This window comes from Podarcis raffonei, chromosome 1, assembly GCF_027172205.1.
Source record: "Podarcis raffonei isolate rPodRaf1 chromosome 1, rPodRaf1.pri, whole genome shotgun sequence".
Taxonomy (NCBI): domain Eukaryota; kingdom Metazoa; phylum Chordata; class Lepidosauria; order Squamata; family Lacertidae; genus Podarcis; species Podarcis raffonei.
This window is the reverse complement of record NC_070602.1, coordinates 135,935,064-135,951,600: the sequence shown is the minus strand read 5'-3', so window position 1 is coordinate 135,951,600 and position 16,537 is coordinate 135,935,064. Positions and strand designations below refer to the sequence as shown.

Here is a 16,537-nt window from a genome sequence, read left to right as displayed (position 1 = left end):
AACATATGCTAATGGGCTGCAATCAGCCGCTGAAAGGACTGTGCTTGGCTCTTTGAAGGTGTCTGAATGTTTTCTTTGAAGCTCAAGAATCCTTATAACAGCCAGGAAAGGAAGGGGGAGGACAAGGTGCTTGGTGCTTTCTTATGGTTTTCAAATGATCTCATTTTTTCTTGCCCCCTCCCACATAATGAAAAGGATGTGTGTAGCTACTGCTATGTTATTCTGTTTGTTACTTCAGAAAAGAGGGGGGAGGCTTTTGATTTATTGGAGGAATGCAGCAGGGGGAGAATGAAATGCTGCTGAACAGATCTGGCAAAGAGACTGAATTTGAGAAAAGATCTTGTTTTTAACTGTGTGCCGAGGAAGAACTCCAGAGCAGAATTTTAATGGCAGAGTTTGGATATGTATTCTGTGAGTTATTTATGGCTGCAGCTCATACGCTAGTTGGTAAACAGCGGGAAAAATGAAATATGACCTTGTACCATCCAGATAAACATTGCAAAGAACTGAACAATGGAAGATAGTAATTAACTCTCCCAGCACACCAGGTCTGGAACAACAATGTATATGAAGGACTACACACGTGAAATGGATTACTTATTTACAAGACGTAACGGAGGTGCTGGTTGTAAGGTGAGCTGGAAGAATGGTTTAACGGCAAGTGAAGGATGTCAACTGGACTCTAAGTAAGAAATGATGCGGCAATGTGAGGAAATGATGATCATGATCATATGTTTGGAACAGGAGTGGAAGACCTGATTTTAAGAAACTGTATTAATTTAATTTGGTTTGATTTGTAATAATTTGGAAAATTAATAAAGTAATTTGGAAAAAAGGAAATTTAAATTAAAGTTCCTTTACTTTTTTTCCCTTGAAATTTTCTTGACTTGTAACTCAACTGCCTACCTCTGGTAACTGAGTGAGGGGAGCAATATAGGATGGCAAGTTTACACTGAGTTGTGAAATCAAGGCAGTGAGAGAGGCTACAATCTTAACCTCACTTACCAGAAAGTAAGCGCCACTAAATTCAGTATGACTAACTTCTAAGTAGACATGGTTAGGTTTGCATTCATAGATGGTTTTGTAATGGTCCATTAGCCAGTTCACTAACATTGACTTTAAGGTGGCGCAAGGATATTTGTTGTTTATCAAACTTTGAAAGGGAACATGCAGGAGAGACAATGGATTTGTAAATATAGCACAGCACAGCAGCATAGATCATGACAGATTGAAAACAAAACCATAGCACACAGTGGAGCAGATAATACTGTATCAGGCATAAGCGGAAGGGCAGCAAAACAAAACCAGCTCACTTTATAGCACTTTATGAGCGTTAATAATTTTGTTTATCCCTATTTATAGCCTTGATATGCATGTTTCATATGAAGTTTTCAAATGGGCTTGAGAGAGAAAAAGCAAGCCACCATTAAGACATCATGAGATGCATGAATTTTTCTAGCATCCAGATTTTATTTCCATGTTACAAAAAATAAAATACCCCTAAGGTTTCCCTCAAGCCTTGCTATACTGACTGTGTTATACTGAATTTGACTGCTTACATGAGTTAATAAGTTCCTGTGTTATAGCTAGCTCTGTCAGATACATTGTCTTGAATTTCACATGCTACCATGAGTTAATAAAGACATCATTTGACTGAAGACAGCTGCAACTTCATAGTAAAAAGAAAATGATTGTTGCCATAGGACTCAGCGCCAGAGGGGAGTTTTAGCACTGATTTATGAAGGTCTGAATTTTGTAGCTTGAATTCAAATATTTCAACTCATTATGCTACAGAGCCATTTTGATCCTCCTGACTCAAACCGGTTTTCTTAGATAATAGAGCAGGTACCAGCCTGTCAGCACACAGGTATCTCTACAATTTAGGGAAAGGCTCAAAGATATTAATTTAATCATGAAAAAAAAGTATTTTAAACCTTGCAGACCGCATACTTTCCCATAAAACAAAGTTGCTCCAAGGGGGCATACAAGACCTCAAAATTGCAACAATGATATAACTTTTTTAAAAAATTAAGCAGCTTAATTAAAACACCATAAAGGTACAGACAGGTGAATTTGCACTTTAAAATTAGACAGGGAACTAGCTCTGTCAGCCGTTTGACCAGTTAACCTTCCCTTGCAAAAGGCCCAAAAGCTATGCCTACCTTCCTCATTAGAGAACCCCATGTGATGGGCCAGATGGTCAAAAGTACCGCAGCCTCAGCACTACTGCAGAGAAAGCTCCACCAACTCCCGCCCCCAAGCAGAGAGAGAGCAAGCGCTCCCTACCCCCAAATTGCAAGAAGGTCCATGTGAGAGGAGACAGTTAATAGGAAGTATGCAACTATAGCTGAGCCAAAATGCCTTTGGCATTTTGTTGAGAAATTAACAGTGGTTGGCCCATAAAGCCTGGGTTTGGGGGAGAGAACTTGAGATAGCGGGATGACAGGAAATGGAGACTCCATTGCGAAATCATCATGATGTCTCTGGTTTCTTGCTTCTGATTAAAACCTTACACACACCCATTCATTCACTTGCTGCAAGGCCCTTTCCCCATTCATGATACATGTGGAAATGGTTGCAATGCTGACAGCAAGGCTGACACATCATTCATCATGGACAGAAGACTGGCACATGAAAGCTTTTCAGGCCTGGGCATGTAGGCAATGCTCCCCTTTCTATGAGAGAAGGAAACACTTCTCATCTTCCACACACATTTTAAAGTAAGCAGCAGCTGAGGGGACCTTATTCTATGAATCAGGGACCTCCGAGGTAAGGTCAGCTTTGCTGGAATCCTATGCTATGAGATGTTAAGCATAATTATTAATCCAGATGTACAAATCAACTAGCACAAAAACCATAACAAGACAAAATCAACACTTGATCAGTTAAGGAGATAGGGAGTAAAAGTTTCATACCTTTGCTATTGGAATAGTTTTCTTTAACATATTCAGTGAGCTCATCAGCAATGGTGAATTGTCCAGCCACTCCTGGGATTTTTGTGTTAGTTCAGCCATCAGTTTCAATGTTGCATTAGACTAAGAGAATTTAGGTGAGAGAACAAAAAGTATATGGGCAAAGAAAAATGCATATCTAGTCAATCAAGTGAATTACAGTGCTTTGATGCCTTGGTTTGCTCCCTGATTATGAGAGCAGTCTCACACTGGTTAATAGTAATTTCTTGCTATTTTTACAAAACTTCTTCCCAACTAAGTCACATATTCTGAAGGCAAATTAACATTAGGAATTCCATATGTTCCTAAGTCACTGGAGAAGCAACCTCCTAATTGGTATCTACTGCAAGTACCAAGTGTTTTCTAATCACCAAGAACTATTGATTTTATTGAGCGTGGTGTTACCTTCTCCATGATTGCTCTTGTTTCAGGGGTGTCTGGTGTATACAGAATCCTCCCAAACAGCATGGGCTTTAAGAAAGTCCAAATTAAAGCCCCTGTAGGTGTTTTCACCAAGTCCAAAAAGATTGATGTGCAGAATGAAGCTAGAAAAAGACAGAGTCGGGGTGAGAATTAGCACATATAACACAGATGCACAGTCTGGATGCAGATATTGATGCTTGCCAGATGATAGCAGATGCTTGAAGAATCCCTTGAAAGCCCTGTCTTCACATCCTGATGTGATGCCTTTTGACAAAGCTAATCCTCCCCAAAGATCTCCCATAGCTGAACTCAGCTAACAAGGTTCTTATTGTTCTAGCAAAAACCTCTTCTGTTTAAGGTTAAATGGAGCTTTTGGAGCTCAGAGGAGCGAGTGTCAGTACAGATGGAAAAACAACTCCTCAAAATAAAAGCAGTGACCTTTCTGAATACTAAAGCCAAACACATTGGGGACTTTAGATTTGGCAATGTATTAAAGCCACTTCAACTGCTGTCTGCATTGCTTCACTTTTCAGATAGAAACTTTTCTTGCACCAAGAAAATGCAAACCTTGCATTTCTTTGTAAAGTGTCTGCTGAAAGCTCAGCAATTCCAGCAGCAAAGTCAGTTTTTCCATTTTTGAAATAGGTCACCCCAACTACATACAAACATGTATTGCAGAATTTGATCTCATTGAGACCGGAGCGCCCTTATGAACATATGGTGCTGTCATACTGAGTCCATTCTGACTCGTATTGTCATTGGACCAATGGTCTGACTGGCAGCAGGTCTCAAGGTTAGGTCTTTCCTGCCACCTGAAATCCTTTATAACTGGATTGAATCTGGTCCTTATGCAAAATACACCCTTGGCCACTCTGCCCTCCCCTCTTGCGATCATCCTCCTACTCAGTTGATATAAAAGCACAGAATCCTGCTCATATAAGTGCTATTCTAACTCTAGAAATATGACTTTTAATTACCCTTACTAATAAGCCATAAAGTTAGAATGAAAGCTGATCTTTAAGGTCCGAGATTTCTATTCTACCTGAGACAGGTGGGAGGACAAAAGAAAGCTATTCTTAGACCAGTTCCTATGCAACTTCAATAGTGTTCACAGAGAGTATCTTATTGGATTATGATTGTGTGTGTGTTTAGATTTCATTGACCTCTAACTAATTTATAAGGGAATAAGGTTGATCAGTGGTTGAAAGAGTGAAAGGGGAAAAGTCTAAAATATTTAGGACATCTTTATTTGCCTGTTTCCTCGTATCAAGATATGTAAATGGCATAAATACGCACATAAACATGACCATGATCTTGCAGAGGTTCATGGGATTTTGATAAGCAGACTATTAGTGGACTTTTAAAAAACATATTGGACAATTCTGAAGAAATAAACAAATGCAGTTTTGCACATTCCTAATTGTGCTTATGTTCTCCTGAAAGCAATGAGTTGAAATCTTAATTCCCAATTAAGACTTGTTACAACTTGCTCCCACGCAATAATTTTGTTGGGTTGTATCCAGTAGGTTTTACAAGAGGCTTCAGATACCAATAGTATTAACAACTCACTGGTGTTCTGTGGGATGCCATATTTATTCATAATATGTTGTATTTGCTCATCTTGTACTGAAGAATGGTGAACATTCTGCTCTTCAAAATCTGGAAGCAGAGACTCAAAGAACAAAGGAGTGATTTCCTCATTGCAGAGAGCTTTCGAAATGATTTTAAATGTCCCTCTGTTCATTGTTAAGTTGCTCGCCTGAGACAATGCCTGTGGAAGCAAACAGAAGGCATCTTGATGGACAGAATAAATTTTGGCAAATGAGATAATGGTAACATTCAAATTTATATATGGCATAACATTTATGTGGCAACATATAACATTGGCAGCCAAAATGGGACTAGGATGGTTAGTGCTGTGTCTGGGTGTTACGCAGAGCCGGCCCAAGACTTCTTGGCACCTGAGATTAACCACAAAGTGGTACCCATGTCCCGCTACCCCACCAGGGAACAAGGAGTGAGTGGACAGGAGAAATTGTCCACCACATTTCTTGGGACTAAATCTCTTTCTTTTTTCCTACAGTAGTTGTAATTTGTTGCAGGAAGCAAGCAGCTGCTGTGATGGCAGCTGTCCACCATTCTGTATCTACCACAGTGCCCTGGACATGACATCATTCCGGGACACTGTGAGAGTGAAATGGCAGTCACATTTTTTTTAAATGGCCTTCCTTTGGGGATGGGCAGGAAAAAGAAAAATCTCAGAATTTTATAGGAAAAGAAATTTCTACTTTCTATACTACTTTTCATTAAGAAAAATCTCAAGGTGGCTCACAATAAAACATCATTTAGAATTCATTAAAATATAGTGCAAATCAGTGGAAACCATGTTAAGTTGGTGGAAATAGCCAGTGAAAGCCTGGCAAAATAGCTAAGTTTTGACCAGCCCTGAAAGCAAAGCACAGTTGGCACCTGCTCTATCTCACAGGGGAGATGGGGTCACAAGAGAAAAACCCTCCCTCCTAGTCACAGCAAGATGGATATCAGTACTGCCTTCAGATGTCTTCTAAAAGTCGGGTAGTTGTCTATTTCCTTGACATTTGGTGGGAGGGCGTTCCACAGGATGGGCGCCACTACCGAGAAGGCCCTCTGCCTAGTTCCCTGTAACATCACTTCTTGCAGTGAGGGAACCACCAGAAGGCCCTCAGAGCTGGACCTCAGTGTTCAGGCTGAACGATGGGGGTACAGATGCTCCTTCAGGTATACTGGGCCTTTGAGGCCGTTTAGGGCTTTCAAGGTCAGCACCAACACTTTGAATTGTTCTCAGAAACGTACTGGCAGCCAATGTAGGTCTTTCAAGACCGGTGTTATGTGGTCTCAGTGGCCACTCCCAGTCACCAGTCTAGCTGCCACATTCTGGTGGCAGAATGGTTATGTATTTAAATACATAAATGGTTATGTATTTTTATTTGATTCATGTTAAAGCCAGTTCCAAAAAAAATATTATTGCCAGGGGCGGGTAAATCTATTTTAAATAACTACCTAAACAAATCAATATAATGAATAAAATAACAACAACAGTAAAATCTTGCACATACTTTAGTGCTAAATACAGTCCAGAAAGACCTGATATACAACTGTCCACCTTCATTATGGCTCCTACTGTCCTACCTGGAATTCTTCCCCCAAAATACACCATAAAACAACAAAAAGAGTTTTGTGGCACCTTAAAGACCAGTAAATTTATTATGGCATAAGCTTTTGTGGACTACAGTAACTGCATCAGATGCATAAAATGTATTCAGGGTAAAACACTGTTATGCATCTAAAGAAGTATGCTGTAGCAGAAATCAAACCTTATGCTGTTATAAATCCTTATGTCTTTAAGGTGCCACAAGGCTATTGTTTCGGCTGCAGCAAACTAACATGGTTTCCCTTTCTGGAAAACATATGATTTGCTATTTATACACATAATATATGTTTTGTTGATCTTTAGTTATGTTTGCTAACATTCCTGGAAACTCTACCAGTAACTAGTTTTCACAACAGTATTTATTATTTAGAAGGAATTTTTGTCTTTTGCCTATTGAAGAAGAAAACCAACCTTGGACAGTGGTACATTTCTTGACTGACGTAGTTTTTTAAGTGAATGAATTGCATCTAAGAGTGGACGGATGTCTGATGCAACCTGTTCCTTGATGTGATCCAAATCCTTGAGAAGAGCCAGCACTTTACCCAAAGAAGTTTGAAGTTCCATTGGGAAAAGCACCTAGAATAGCAAAGAGAAAGGAACATCATAACCAAAACTAAGCACGTGAGGTACAAAATCAAAACAGAGAACTTCTAGATCCTAATGATCCCAGTGGGAGCATTGAGCACATGCTTTTAAACCTCTCCTGCTGAAATAAATAGGACTTAAAACTGCTTAACTTTGGCTGAATTGCGATTGTATTCATTAGTAAAAAAAAAAATGCTTTGAATGCATTATAAACATGCAACACCTGATGGCGCCAGAGAACAAATAAATTTTCCATGTGATTTTTACATAGTGTTTTTTTCTTTTGTTATAACTGTTTAATTTCTGACTTATTTTTTCCTGTGTGTGGATCCACCCCAAATATGTTAGCATTTCCTAGGTCTGTAAAATAATCAACACTGGCTCAGTGTTGAACTTGTATAATTCAGTACGAAGGAAAGTATTCAAAACAGGCATGATTTGCCAAGATCCTGCCCCAAACATCTTTTCATTCTTTATGGATAAAGCACATTGATTGAACAACATATACCTGCAAGTAAAACACAGTTCCTACAGTGCTACATTCTTGAGGAAACCCACACCAGCCCTACTTGGTGCCTTTTTACCATGCATGGACCACCGAAAAGATTATCAACACTGGCAAGGAGAATATGAAGAAGAAGACACCAAAGTCCAGATACAGCATGCAATTTGTTCCGCTGCATTTGAAAATCACTTTATTTCTTTTTGTTAGTCATGGGATGGGGGGAGGGGGCGATAAGGCAAGCCTGCTCTTCAGCTCTTCAGATCTTTGTGGGATTACAGTAAAAGCATCTAGAGGGCTGGTTAAGTATGTTAAACTGAACATGCATAGAAAATTTCCTGCAATGAGAAACCCTGATAAGACAATCAAACAGGTTCCATCAAATACTCTTCAAAACCCTCTTCAGAGCTTAACAGAAAGATCTGAAGAGCAGCCTGCACATCTGGGGACATGGGAATTGGGGCGTGGGTGCCTGCTGCCCCTGCTTCGACTTACTGCAAGTTCAGGCAAATGACTGAACATGGCTGTTTTATCGTTTAGATTTTGCCTAGAATGGCTTTTAGGCAACTTAAGACAAAAGGGAGTGGCCTTTTTTATTATCCCAGTTGAAAAGAAGTTTTTAAAAAATCAGAATTTTTTTAGGTTTAAGAGAGGCAGTGCAAATTTGAAGATGTATTGTTTAAATGTGTTTTTGTAAAACAAGAGAGAAGGGAAAAGTTGCCGCATGCTAAGAGCTTTGGACAGCGAAATACATTTTTCAAAGCCATATTTGCTGTAGGCTGCTGTGGATTTTAACCTACCCCAACTGCGACTTATTGTTCCTATTAATAATTTCAAGGCCATTCAAGTCTTGCAAGACGACCATTTGCACTTTTCTGCAGAATATAATAGCATACACAATAGGGGGAGAGTCAAAATAACAGGAGCCTCTTGCCAGAAACCTGATCTTCTCCCCATCATCCTAAATGCTGTCTCTTTGCTACTCCAAAATAAACCACTGGTATAACCTGAAAAAGAAACTGTGGGTGCTTGCATTGGTGTGGCCCTGCACCCTATGTACATCTTGTGGTTACAAGCACAGCAAGGCTCTGAGACATCAGGTGCCATCCTCTGTTCCCACCAGGCAAAACTAAGATCTCGCTCCTCACCTGCCATTAGATCCCAGGATGTGAGTCTTCGGCAACCTGGTAACCTCTCATCACATTATTGCAGTGATAGAGAAAAACTGGCTTTGGCTTCTGGTTCGGAGCTCTTATTGGCATATAAAAATGTCCCTTTTGGAGTGCAGTCAATATACATGTGGAACAAAATGGATATGGAATTTTTGATAGGCCTGAGATTTTGCAGGTCTGACCAGGGAAGCAGAGAGCAAAGGAAAGAGTGGTTTATTGGGCCAAGGAAGAGGGGAAGAGGGAATATTATACAATTGCTAAACATAGTTTAGCAATTACGTTTTCAAGTAGGTAATAACTCTTGAGTGCTTCAATGCAATTTGCAGTTGGACTCAGGTTAAGCATTGCTTTATTAAATTCTACAAAATCATCTGTTAAAAAAATATTCTTCAATGGGCTACATTTTAAAATACATTGTTATGAGTGCTAGACCAGTTTGCAAGGGGCTGGGGTGGGAGAAAGTATGGAGACCCTTCTAATACCTGGATTCAATTGCTAGAATAGCCAGGCCAGCCTGGGTGATGGGCCATTAAGAGAACAAAAGGAAAGAGGATTCTATGCTAGATAGCAAATGGGTAGAGCTCCTCCACCCTTTCTTTGAGGGCGGATTTTGAGGGCAGAATTTGCTATGATGTGACCTAGAGGACAAAGCTGCAACTGAACAGGCAGGGAGAATTTCTGCTTGAATCCAAGGCTGCGGTTATGAGAGGAACAAGTCCTTTAGGGGTGCTAAGGCTGTGAAGCCCTCCATCATAGGCTCAGGTTGTATATATCTGTAAAGAAACTATATATCCTAAAGACACCACAATCTCCACTGTGCCTCTTTTTCAAAAGGGAACCCGAATCCTGGCTAAGTGCCTGGAACCTCGCACCGCTCAGAGATTGGGGTGGACTGTGACAATATACGACATGGGAGCACAGCAACAGATTAGTATTCGTAATAGCAATATGAAAGCTTTGAACAATGCATGATTAGAAGACAGGTTCCTTTAGGGTATTGCTTGAGGTTACCGTGCATGGGTGGGACCCCGTAAAGAACTGCATGCAGAAGGAAGATGGGACAATGGCTTGGTTGTATTTGTCTTCCTTTACCCTTTGCACTGCTATATATTTTCACTGGTAGGTGAACTAGGCTCAGAAAAAGCTTGCCCTGAACCTCATCACAGCTACAACCATGATTATTTTTATAATGGTGGGAGAGCCCAGGCTCATGTCATTCCTGAAACAATCATTAATGAGAGGGAATTAAGCTTGGAGTCAGCTGTCAGCAGCACACCATGACCCAGGAAAACTGTCTGCGGAAGCAGACAAACGCTGACTCCCTTGGCCTGTAAAGTGAGATGAGCGCCGCAACCCCAGAGACATTCGCAGCTGGACTTAATTGTCAGGGGTCCCTTTACCTTTACCTTATGCCAACTAAGGCTATGGCCATTTAAAGCCTACGTCATTTTATGAGTATCCATTGCTCACAGACATGACACCATTGCTGCATGTGGGCACACAAACCAGGTTGATTGATTTCCTGAACTTCCTTCCTATTATGTTCAAAGCAACAAAAGAAGCAGAAGACTTGTACTGATACAAACAAGCTTGGAAAATTTAGGGAGATATTTTTAAGATTCAAATGCAACACAAACCTTGTACATGAAACTGTAGACATCCAGGTAATGCAGTAGTGTGACCCCTAAAACGTAAGACTTGTGGACCCTTTCTGTGAGTGGCAGGTTGCAGAATTGCTTTGCTACGACTCCCAGCTCAGCACCAGCTGCATTAGTATCACAGGACTCCAGCTCGAGTATCCAGAAAATCAGCTGTATTGGCACAGAGGAAAAGCAAGTTTGTAAATAGTGAGCTCTCTCTAATGAGGATGAATTAAGCATCTCTCTCTCTCACCAGCGCCATCTAGCACAGTAGAGGATGGAGCAACATACAATTCTTCACACAACAAATTGGGAGTTTCCTTAACCTCTTGAATGCAAGAACACAAGTTAAAAGATTCAGGATCTTTAGACTATTAATATTCATGACTTGTTTTGCATCTTAAGCCCACGAAAGGACTTCTGCATTGATTCCTGCATTGCAGGGGGATGGACTAGATGACCCCGGGGTCCTTTCCAACTCTACAGTTGTAGGATTCTATGACTCTAGCCGATGTGAGTGAATCCATCACAACTCTCTGGCCAGCAATGCTCAGGGCTGGAGACAAATATTAGTTTTTGACTTGAAAGTGTTTTGGGAGAGGTTTTGTTTCCTGAGGTGTACTTACATATTTATTTTGCCCCAATGTCAAACAGGTTTACACATTTTTAACAACTCAAAAAGCTGCCCAACCTGATTAACAGAGGCAAAAGAGAGCAGTTGTATATACGCCACGAGCAGTTTTTGTTGCCCAAACTCCTAAAGGATAGGATAGGCTTTTATTAACTTAGGTTATATGGAGAAACAGGAGGGGGCCACCTTGCTTTCTACTGGCAGTTGTGAATAACGCACATGTTCTGTCATGCTCTTAACAAGCCTTTCCCTCAGCAACCACCTCTAAACTAGTAGCAGCTAGCATCTGAAGAACTTTTTATATATGTCTCAGCATCATATTTTCTCCCACTGGAGAGGCTGTCACACTATTAAGTCCACCCAGAATCTGTAACAAGATGCACTATAAGCTAAACTGTTGACAAAGAATTATGAAGGAACATACATTAGCAGATCAGTAAGAAACATGAGCTACTGGCTGATGTGGATCGTGTAACCACATCCCATAATGCATAAGTACACACGAGCTGCACGCAAGTGTTACCACTTATCCCCCGCATGTGGAAAGCCAGCTAAGTAGACAGCATCATTCATAATAAACTTGCCTGTGTTCTGTTTTCTGGAAGAGGCATTTCCATCAAAGCATTGATACTTTCTGCCGACATTCCTACCACATTTCTGAGATCATTTTTGAGGAGGTCAACGTTTCTGAAAAGGTCTATTAGCATGTCTTTAAAACATCAGAAAACAAAACGAAATGAAATATTTCAGTCTTCAGGAAACATTGCTTATGCAGAGCACTGAAAGGAGCTTCAGGGAGATGTGGGGGAAGCGCCTCAAGAGTGTCACCATGTGGTACATTTAAATGCAAAGGGATCATTCCCATTTTCTACTATTTTGCATTCCTGTGCCCAGAGAGATCTGAGGCTGTATCATTTCAAGGCCATTCGGTATTCAAATAGCTTCTTTTTTCTCTTTTATGCATTTAAACATTTTCCATACACATTGAAATAATAAACCTAAAACAACACTGTCTTAATAAAGCATAGCTCCTGATAAAAATCAATACAGTAATCTCACCCGCTACATTTTGTCCAAATCTTGTATTTCAAAAGCCTAACAATAAACCCCAATTGCCCATAAATGTTTCTAATTTCACTTCCTTCTCCGAATCATATAAAATGAGTTTATTTTACCATCAACAATGTATTCCATTTGCTTCTTTACCAATCCTCACTAGATGAAACACCACTTTTCTATTTAAACGCTATTTCAGTCCTAGCTGATAGCAATAAGTTAATCACTAATGCTATATTTTCCTTCCTTACTTCATTTCGCCCCTGGATGGTGTGGCTTATATTATTAGAACGAGCAAGTAAATGAGACCCTAAAGGTATGGCTGATGTTATTAGTCCATAATAGTATAGGATAGCCACTCAGGCAACACTATTACAGAAATGAATAAAATTAGCTGTGTCATCAGGGGCTCATTCACCTATCCATCCTCCAACATGATAATATATCCATCACTTGCCATGAATGCCCTTCTGTTGTCTACAAAGGACAAACAGAGACTAAATGGACACAAATTTGATATAAAATCTGCACCTTTCAGAAACTAGTGGGGGAGCATTTAATTCTCCAGGGTGCTCTGTTGCTGATCTGAATGTCACCATCATCCCAGAAGCCAGACTCCAGGAGGAAATTTATGAGTAAGTTTGATTCTGTTTGTTCAGGACTGAACAGAGACCAAGCGTCTTATCCCACTATAGACAATAAATCAGCATAGCAAAGATAGGAAGGTTATATTATCACCAATTACAGCTTTTGTAACTAGTCACTGTTCCTTTGTTGAATATAATTAAGTTTTATACAAATATGTATAAATTCTAAGCCTTGTCCACAATTTCACAATGAAAATGGTTTGATCCATACTGACAACTAAATTTAATAAGCAATTCAATCTAAGAAACAAACAAGTGAATGTAAAACTTACCTTGCTTCCTGGAGTGTATTGTATTCTGAGTGATGTTCATTATAGAATCCAAAGATGCCATATACTGTGGGATATCACGGATATATTTAAGTTGTGGCACATTTTCTTGTAACCTTAAAAAAAACACCAAATACTTTGTTACTTCAAACTAATATACACTGCTACAGATAATACACTGCAATATACACTGCTAATATTCTGCTACAAATTACCTTGAAGAAGGCCTTACCTGTTTATTTGCTGCTGGAGTTTCTCGGGATCCCCTATGACTATGTCTCGAAATTCTCTAGACACCCTGCTATGGTTCATAAAACTGGTCACAATCCGATCACTTAGTTCTATACCACGAAGAAGCTTCTTGTGGAACTCACTTTGATCACACAACTCTGCAAAGCCAACACCAGGGAGTTGGCAGGTTTGCTGCAATGACCTGATGCTCTCGTGGTCACAAAGGAGGGATGTCAAGTTTTGGAGGTGAGTTAGCTTCAAATACAATCAAGAGAGAAAAATTATTCAGAAATGAGTGGTTAAAAAACAAAAACCAGTGAGGAAAATCTGGCCAACGTGGTGGTGATGATGGCAGTTCAAGTTATATGCACTTGTGAGTGGATGTGACAGAGGCCCAACAGGTGCTTTTCCCTAGTTTTGGAATGGGAATCTGGAGCAGAGAAGCCAAGGGAGAGGTGATGAACCCTTATCCACCTGCCACTTTGTTGCTCTAAACCGCCACTGCCAAAACCACTTCCCACCTTCCCAAGTTCGGCTTTAAGGGGGACCTCAGACCTGGGGAGGGAGTCAAATGTGCCCCTCCAGCCTCTCTACTGAGCCCCCAGAACTGTCCTCATGCCATGCCCCTTCACCAACTACACCTCCACTCCACAGACAACATGGCTCATAAGCCCTGCTTTGCACCCTCCTTGAGTGGTCTTCGTTTTTGTTGTGTTGCCAGAATATGTCCTTGAACCCAGATAATGCCTTCTGCGTGTCTGGCAGGAGGATAAAGAGGGCTGTGTGAGGGTGTAGAAACAAAGGTAAAATTTACATTTGCTGCTCCATCCATTTTTGCCTCTGACCAGGGGGTCCTCAAAGGGGGCTGGAAAAGTTTCTCCATTTGCATTTTATATGTATGTTTGCAGTGGGGAAAAGAGAGATTTGGAAAAGAGAAGCATCAGGTGAGGAAATGGTGAGATGCCTTCCTGCTCCATTTCTGTCCCAGGTTTCCCCTCCCAAAGCTGCTTTTCTCTAGGGAATGTAGTCTCCTGGTTTTTAATACACTTGCACGTTGGGCAGACCGAGGCCTTAATAACAGTTCTTACAAGCACACACAATCATACTGTTCCAGCCAACATCATGAGCCCACTTACTCTTAACATCAGGATTTCTGGAACTGATAAATCCTTCTTGTCGGTATCACGGGGAGTGAGAATAACCCTTTTCAGCTGTGCTATGCCTGGAGGAAGGGCAGCATTTCCTGTACAGAAAACCAAACAATTACTTGTTTGTCTATTTATTTCAAGCATTCTTAGTCCTTTTTTTGCCCTAGAGGCTACCAAGATGACTATGAAGATGCAACTATCACCATCATCTTCACCACCACCATTTCCCTGCATGTAGAAATGCAGGTGGGGGAGGGTGATACTGAGCAGCCACCCCCAAAATCAAGACTGCGGCTTCTGCAGCTCCTCTTGGTAAAAACAAAAATGGAAATCCTATCACTCCCCTCCCTCCCTCTCTGCACATATACATAAATGCATACATGAACGAACATATATTGAGTTCATCTTATGGATAACAGCTAGTCCAAGGCTGCTTACACACCATACATTTAAAGCACATTCCTTCCCCACAAAGAATCCTGGGAACTGTAGCTTATTAAAGGTACTGGGAATTCTAGTTCTATGGGGGTAAGCTACAGTTTCCAGAATCCTTACAGAGGATAACCAGCTTTGAATGTATGGTGTGTACACAGCCAGCCATGGCACATTCATACATAAAAGTGTTCAGCCATCGATAAAGGGAAGTTTCAAAAATGAGTACAGTGGTACCTCAGGTTAAGTACTTAATTCGTTCTGGAGGTCTGTTCTTAACCTGAAACTGTTCTTAACCTGAAGCACCACTTTAGCTAATGGGGCCTCCTGCTGCCGCCGGGCCGCCGGAGCACAATTTCTGTTCTCATCCTGAAGCAAAGTTCTTAACCCGAGGTACTATTTCTGGGTTAGCGGAGTCTGTAACCTGAAGCGTATGTAACCTGAAGTGTATGTAACCCGAGGTATCACTGTAAATTGTATGCCACTATCAACATATACATTACCTGAAAATTCACTTTCCAGCATTTCAGAGACATTCAATACACAAATCAAGTACGATCTGAAGACATTATTGGGGGACATGTGTAAGAAGACATTTTCAAATTCTGAAAACAGAAACCTAGAACAAAAAAACAGAACAAGAAAGGAATGCTCCGACTTCTTAAGTATGCCGCAGCAAACATTACATAATAGTGTGAAATAGAAATCCTTTAAAAAAATGTATCTGTAGCTCACTTATACTTGATTCAGTGAGACCAAATTAGCTTAAGCCAGACAGCTCAGCTGAATTTTACATGAGGGTGGTAAATTTTTTAAACAACACTGCACATAGTAACTTTCCTAGTTTCCAAATGAGATAGCAGAGTTCAGCTTTCTTGAGTAAAACAAATTTAGAGATACACCATCTGGGATAGTAGCCATAATTAAACAGATTTCTCTGTATGACACGTCACTTATTACGTTACTTACAGTCTGTCTAAACTTCATAGATTTAAGAAATCTCACCAGCTTCAGTAAGATCCTCCCTGGCCCTTCCAAGTGCAAGTCATAGAATCATAGAATCATAGAATCATAGAATCATAGAGTTGGAAGAGACCACAAGGGCCATCGAGTCCAACCCCCTGCCAAGCAGGAAACACCATCAGAGCACTCCTGACATATGGTTGTCAAGCCTCTGCTTAAAGACCTCCAAAGAAGGAGACTCCACCACACTCCTTGGCAGCAAATTCCACTGTCAAACAGCTCTTACTGTCAGGAAGTTCTTCCTAATGTTTAGGTGGAATCTTCTTTCTTGTAGTTTGGATCCATTGCTCCGTGTCCGCTTCTCTGGAGCAGCAGAAAACAACCTTTCTCCCTCCTCTATGTGACATCCTTTTATATATTTGAACATGGCTATCATATCACCCCTTAACCTCCTCTTCTCCAGGCCAAACATGCCCAGCTCCCTTAGCCGTTCCTCATAAGGCATCGTTTCCAGGCCTTTGACCATTTTGGTTGCCCTCCTCTGGACACGTTCCAGTTTGTCAATGTCCTTCTTGAACTGTGGTGCCCAGAACTGGACACAGTACTCCAGGTGAGGTCTGACCAGAGCAGAATACAGTGGCACTATTACTTCCCTTGATCTAGATGCTATACTCCTATTGATGCAGCCCAGAATTGC

General features: G+C 40.7%; 1 protein-coding gene across 1 annotated transcript in view; it reads right to left on the bottom strand.

The window, feature by feature from the left end:
• The window catches only part of ABCA12 (ATP binding cassette subfamily A member 12), a 103,409-nt gene that overhangs the window by 62,350 nt on the left and 24,522 nt on the right, over window positions 1-16,537 (bottom strand). The window contains exons 10-19 of the mRNA XM_053377235.1: window positions 15,381-15,496; window positions 14,434-14,540; window positions 13,299-13,552; window positions 13,070-13,182; window positions 11,679-11,803; window positions 10,461-10,634; window positions 6,976-7,140; window positions 4,944-5,145; window positions 3,357-3,496; window positions 2,916-3,035 (exon numbers count right to left, since the gene is read on the bottom strand). Coding sequence (XP_053233210.1) covers window positions 2,916-3,035; window positions 3,357-3,496; window positions 4,944-5,145; window positions 6,976-7,140; window positions 10,461-10,634; window positions 11,679-11,803; window positions 13,070-13,182; window positions 13,299-13,552; window positions 14,434-14,540; window positions 15,381-15,496 — 1,516 coding nt within the window. The remainder of the gene's footprint in view (window positions 1-2,915; window positions 3,036-3,356; window positions 3,497-4,943; window positions 5,146-6,975; window positions 7,141-10,460; window positions 10,635-11,678; window positions 11,804-13,069; window positions 13,183-13,298; window positions 13,553-14,433; window positions 14,541-15,380; window positions 15,497-16,537) is intronic.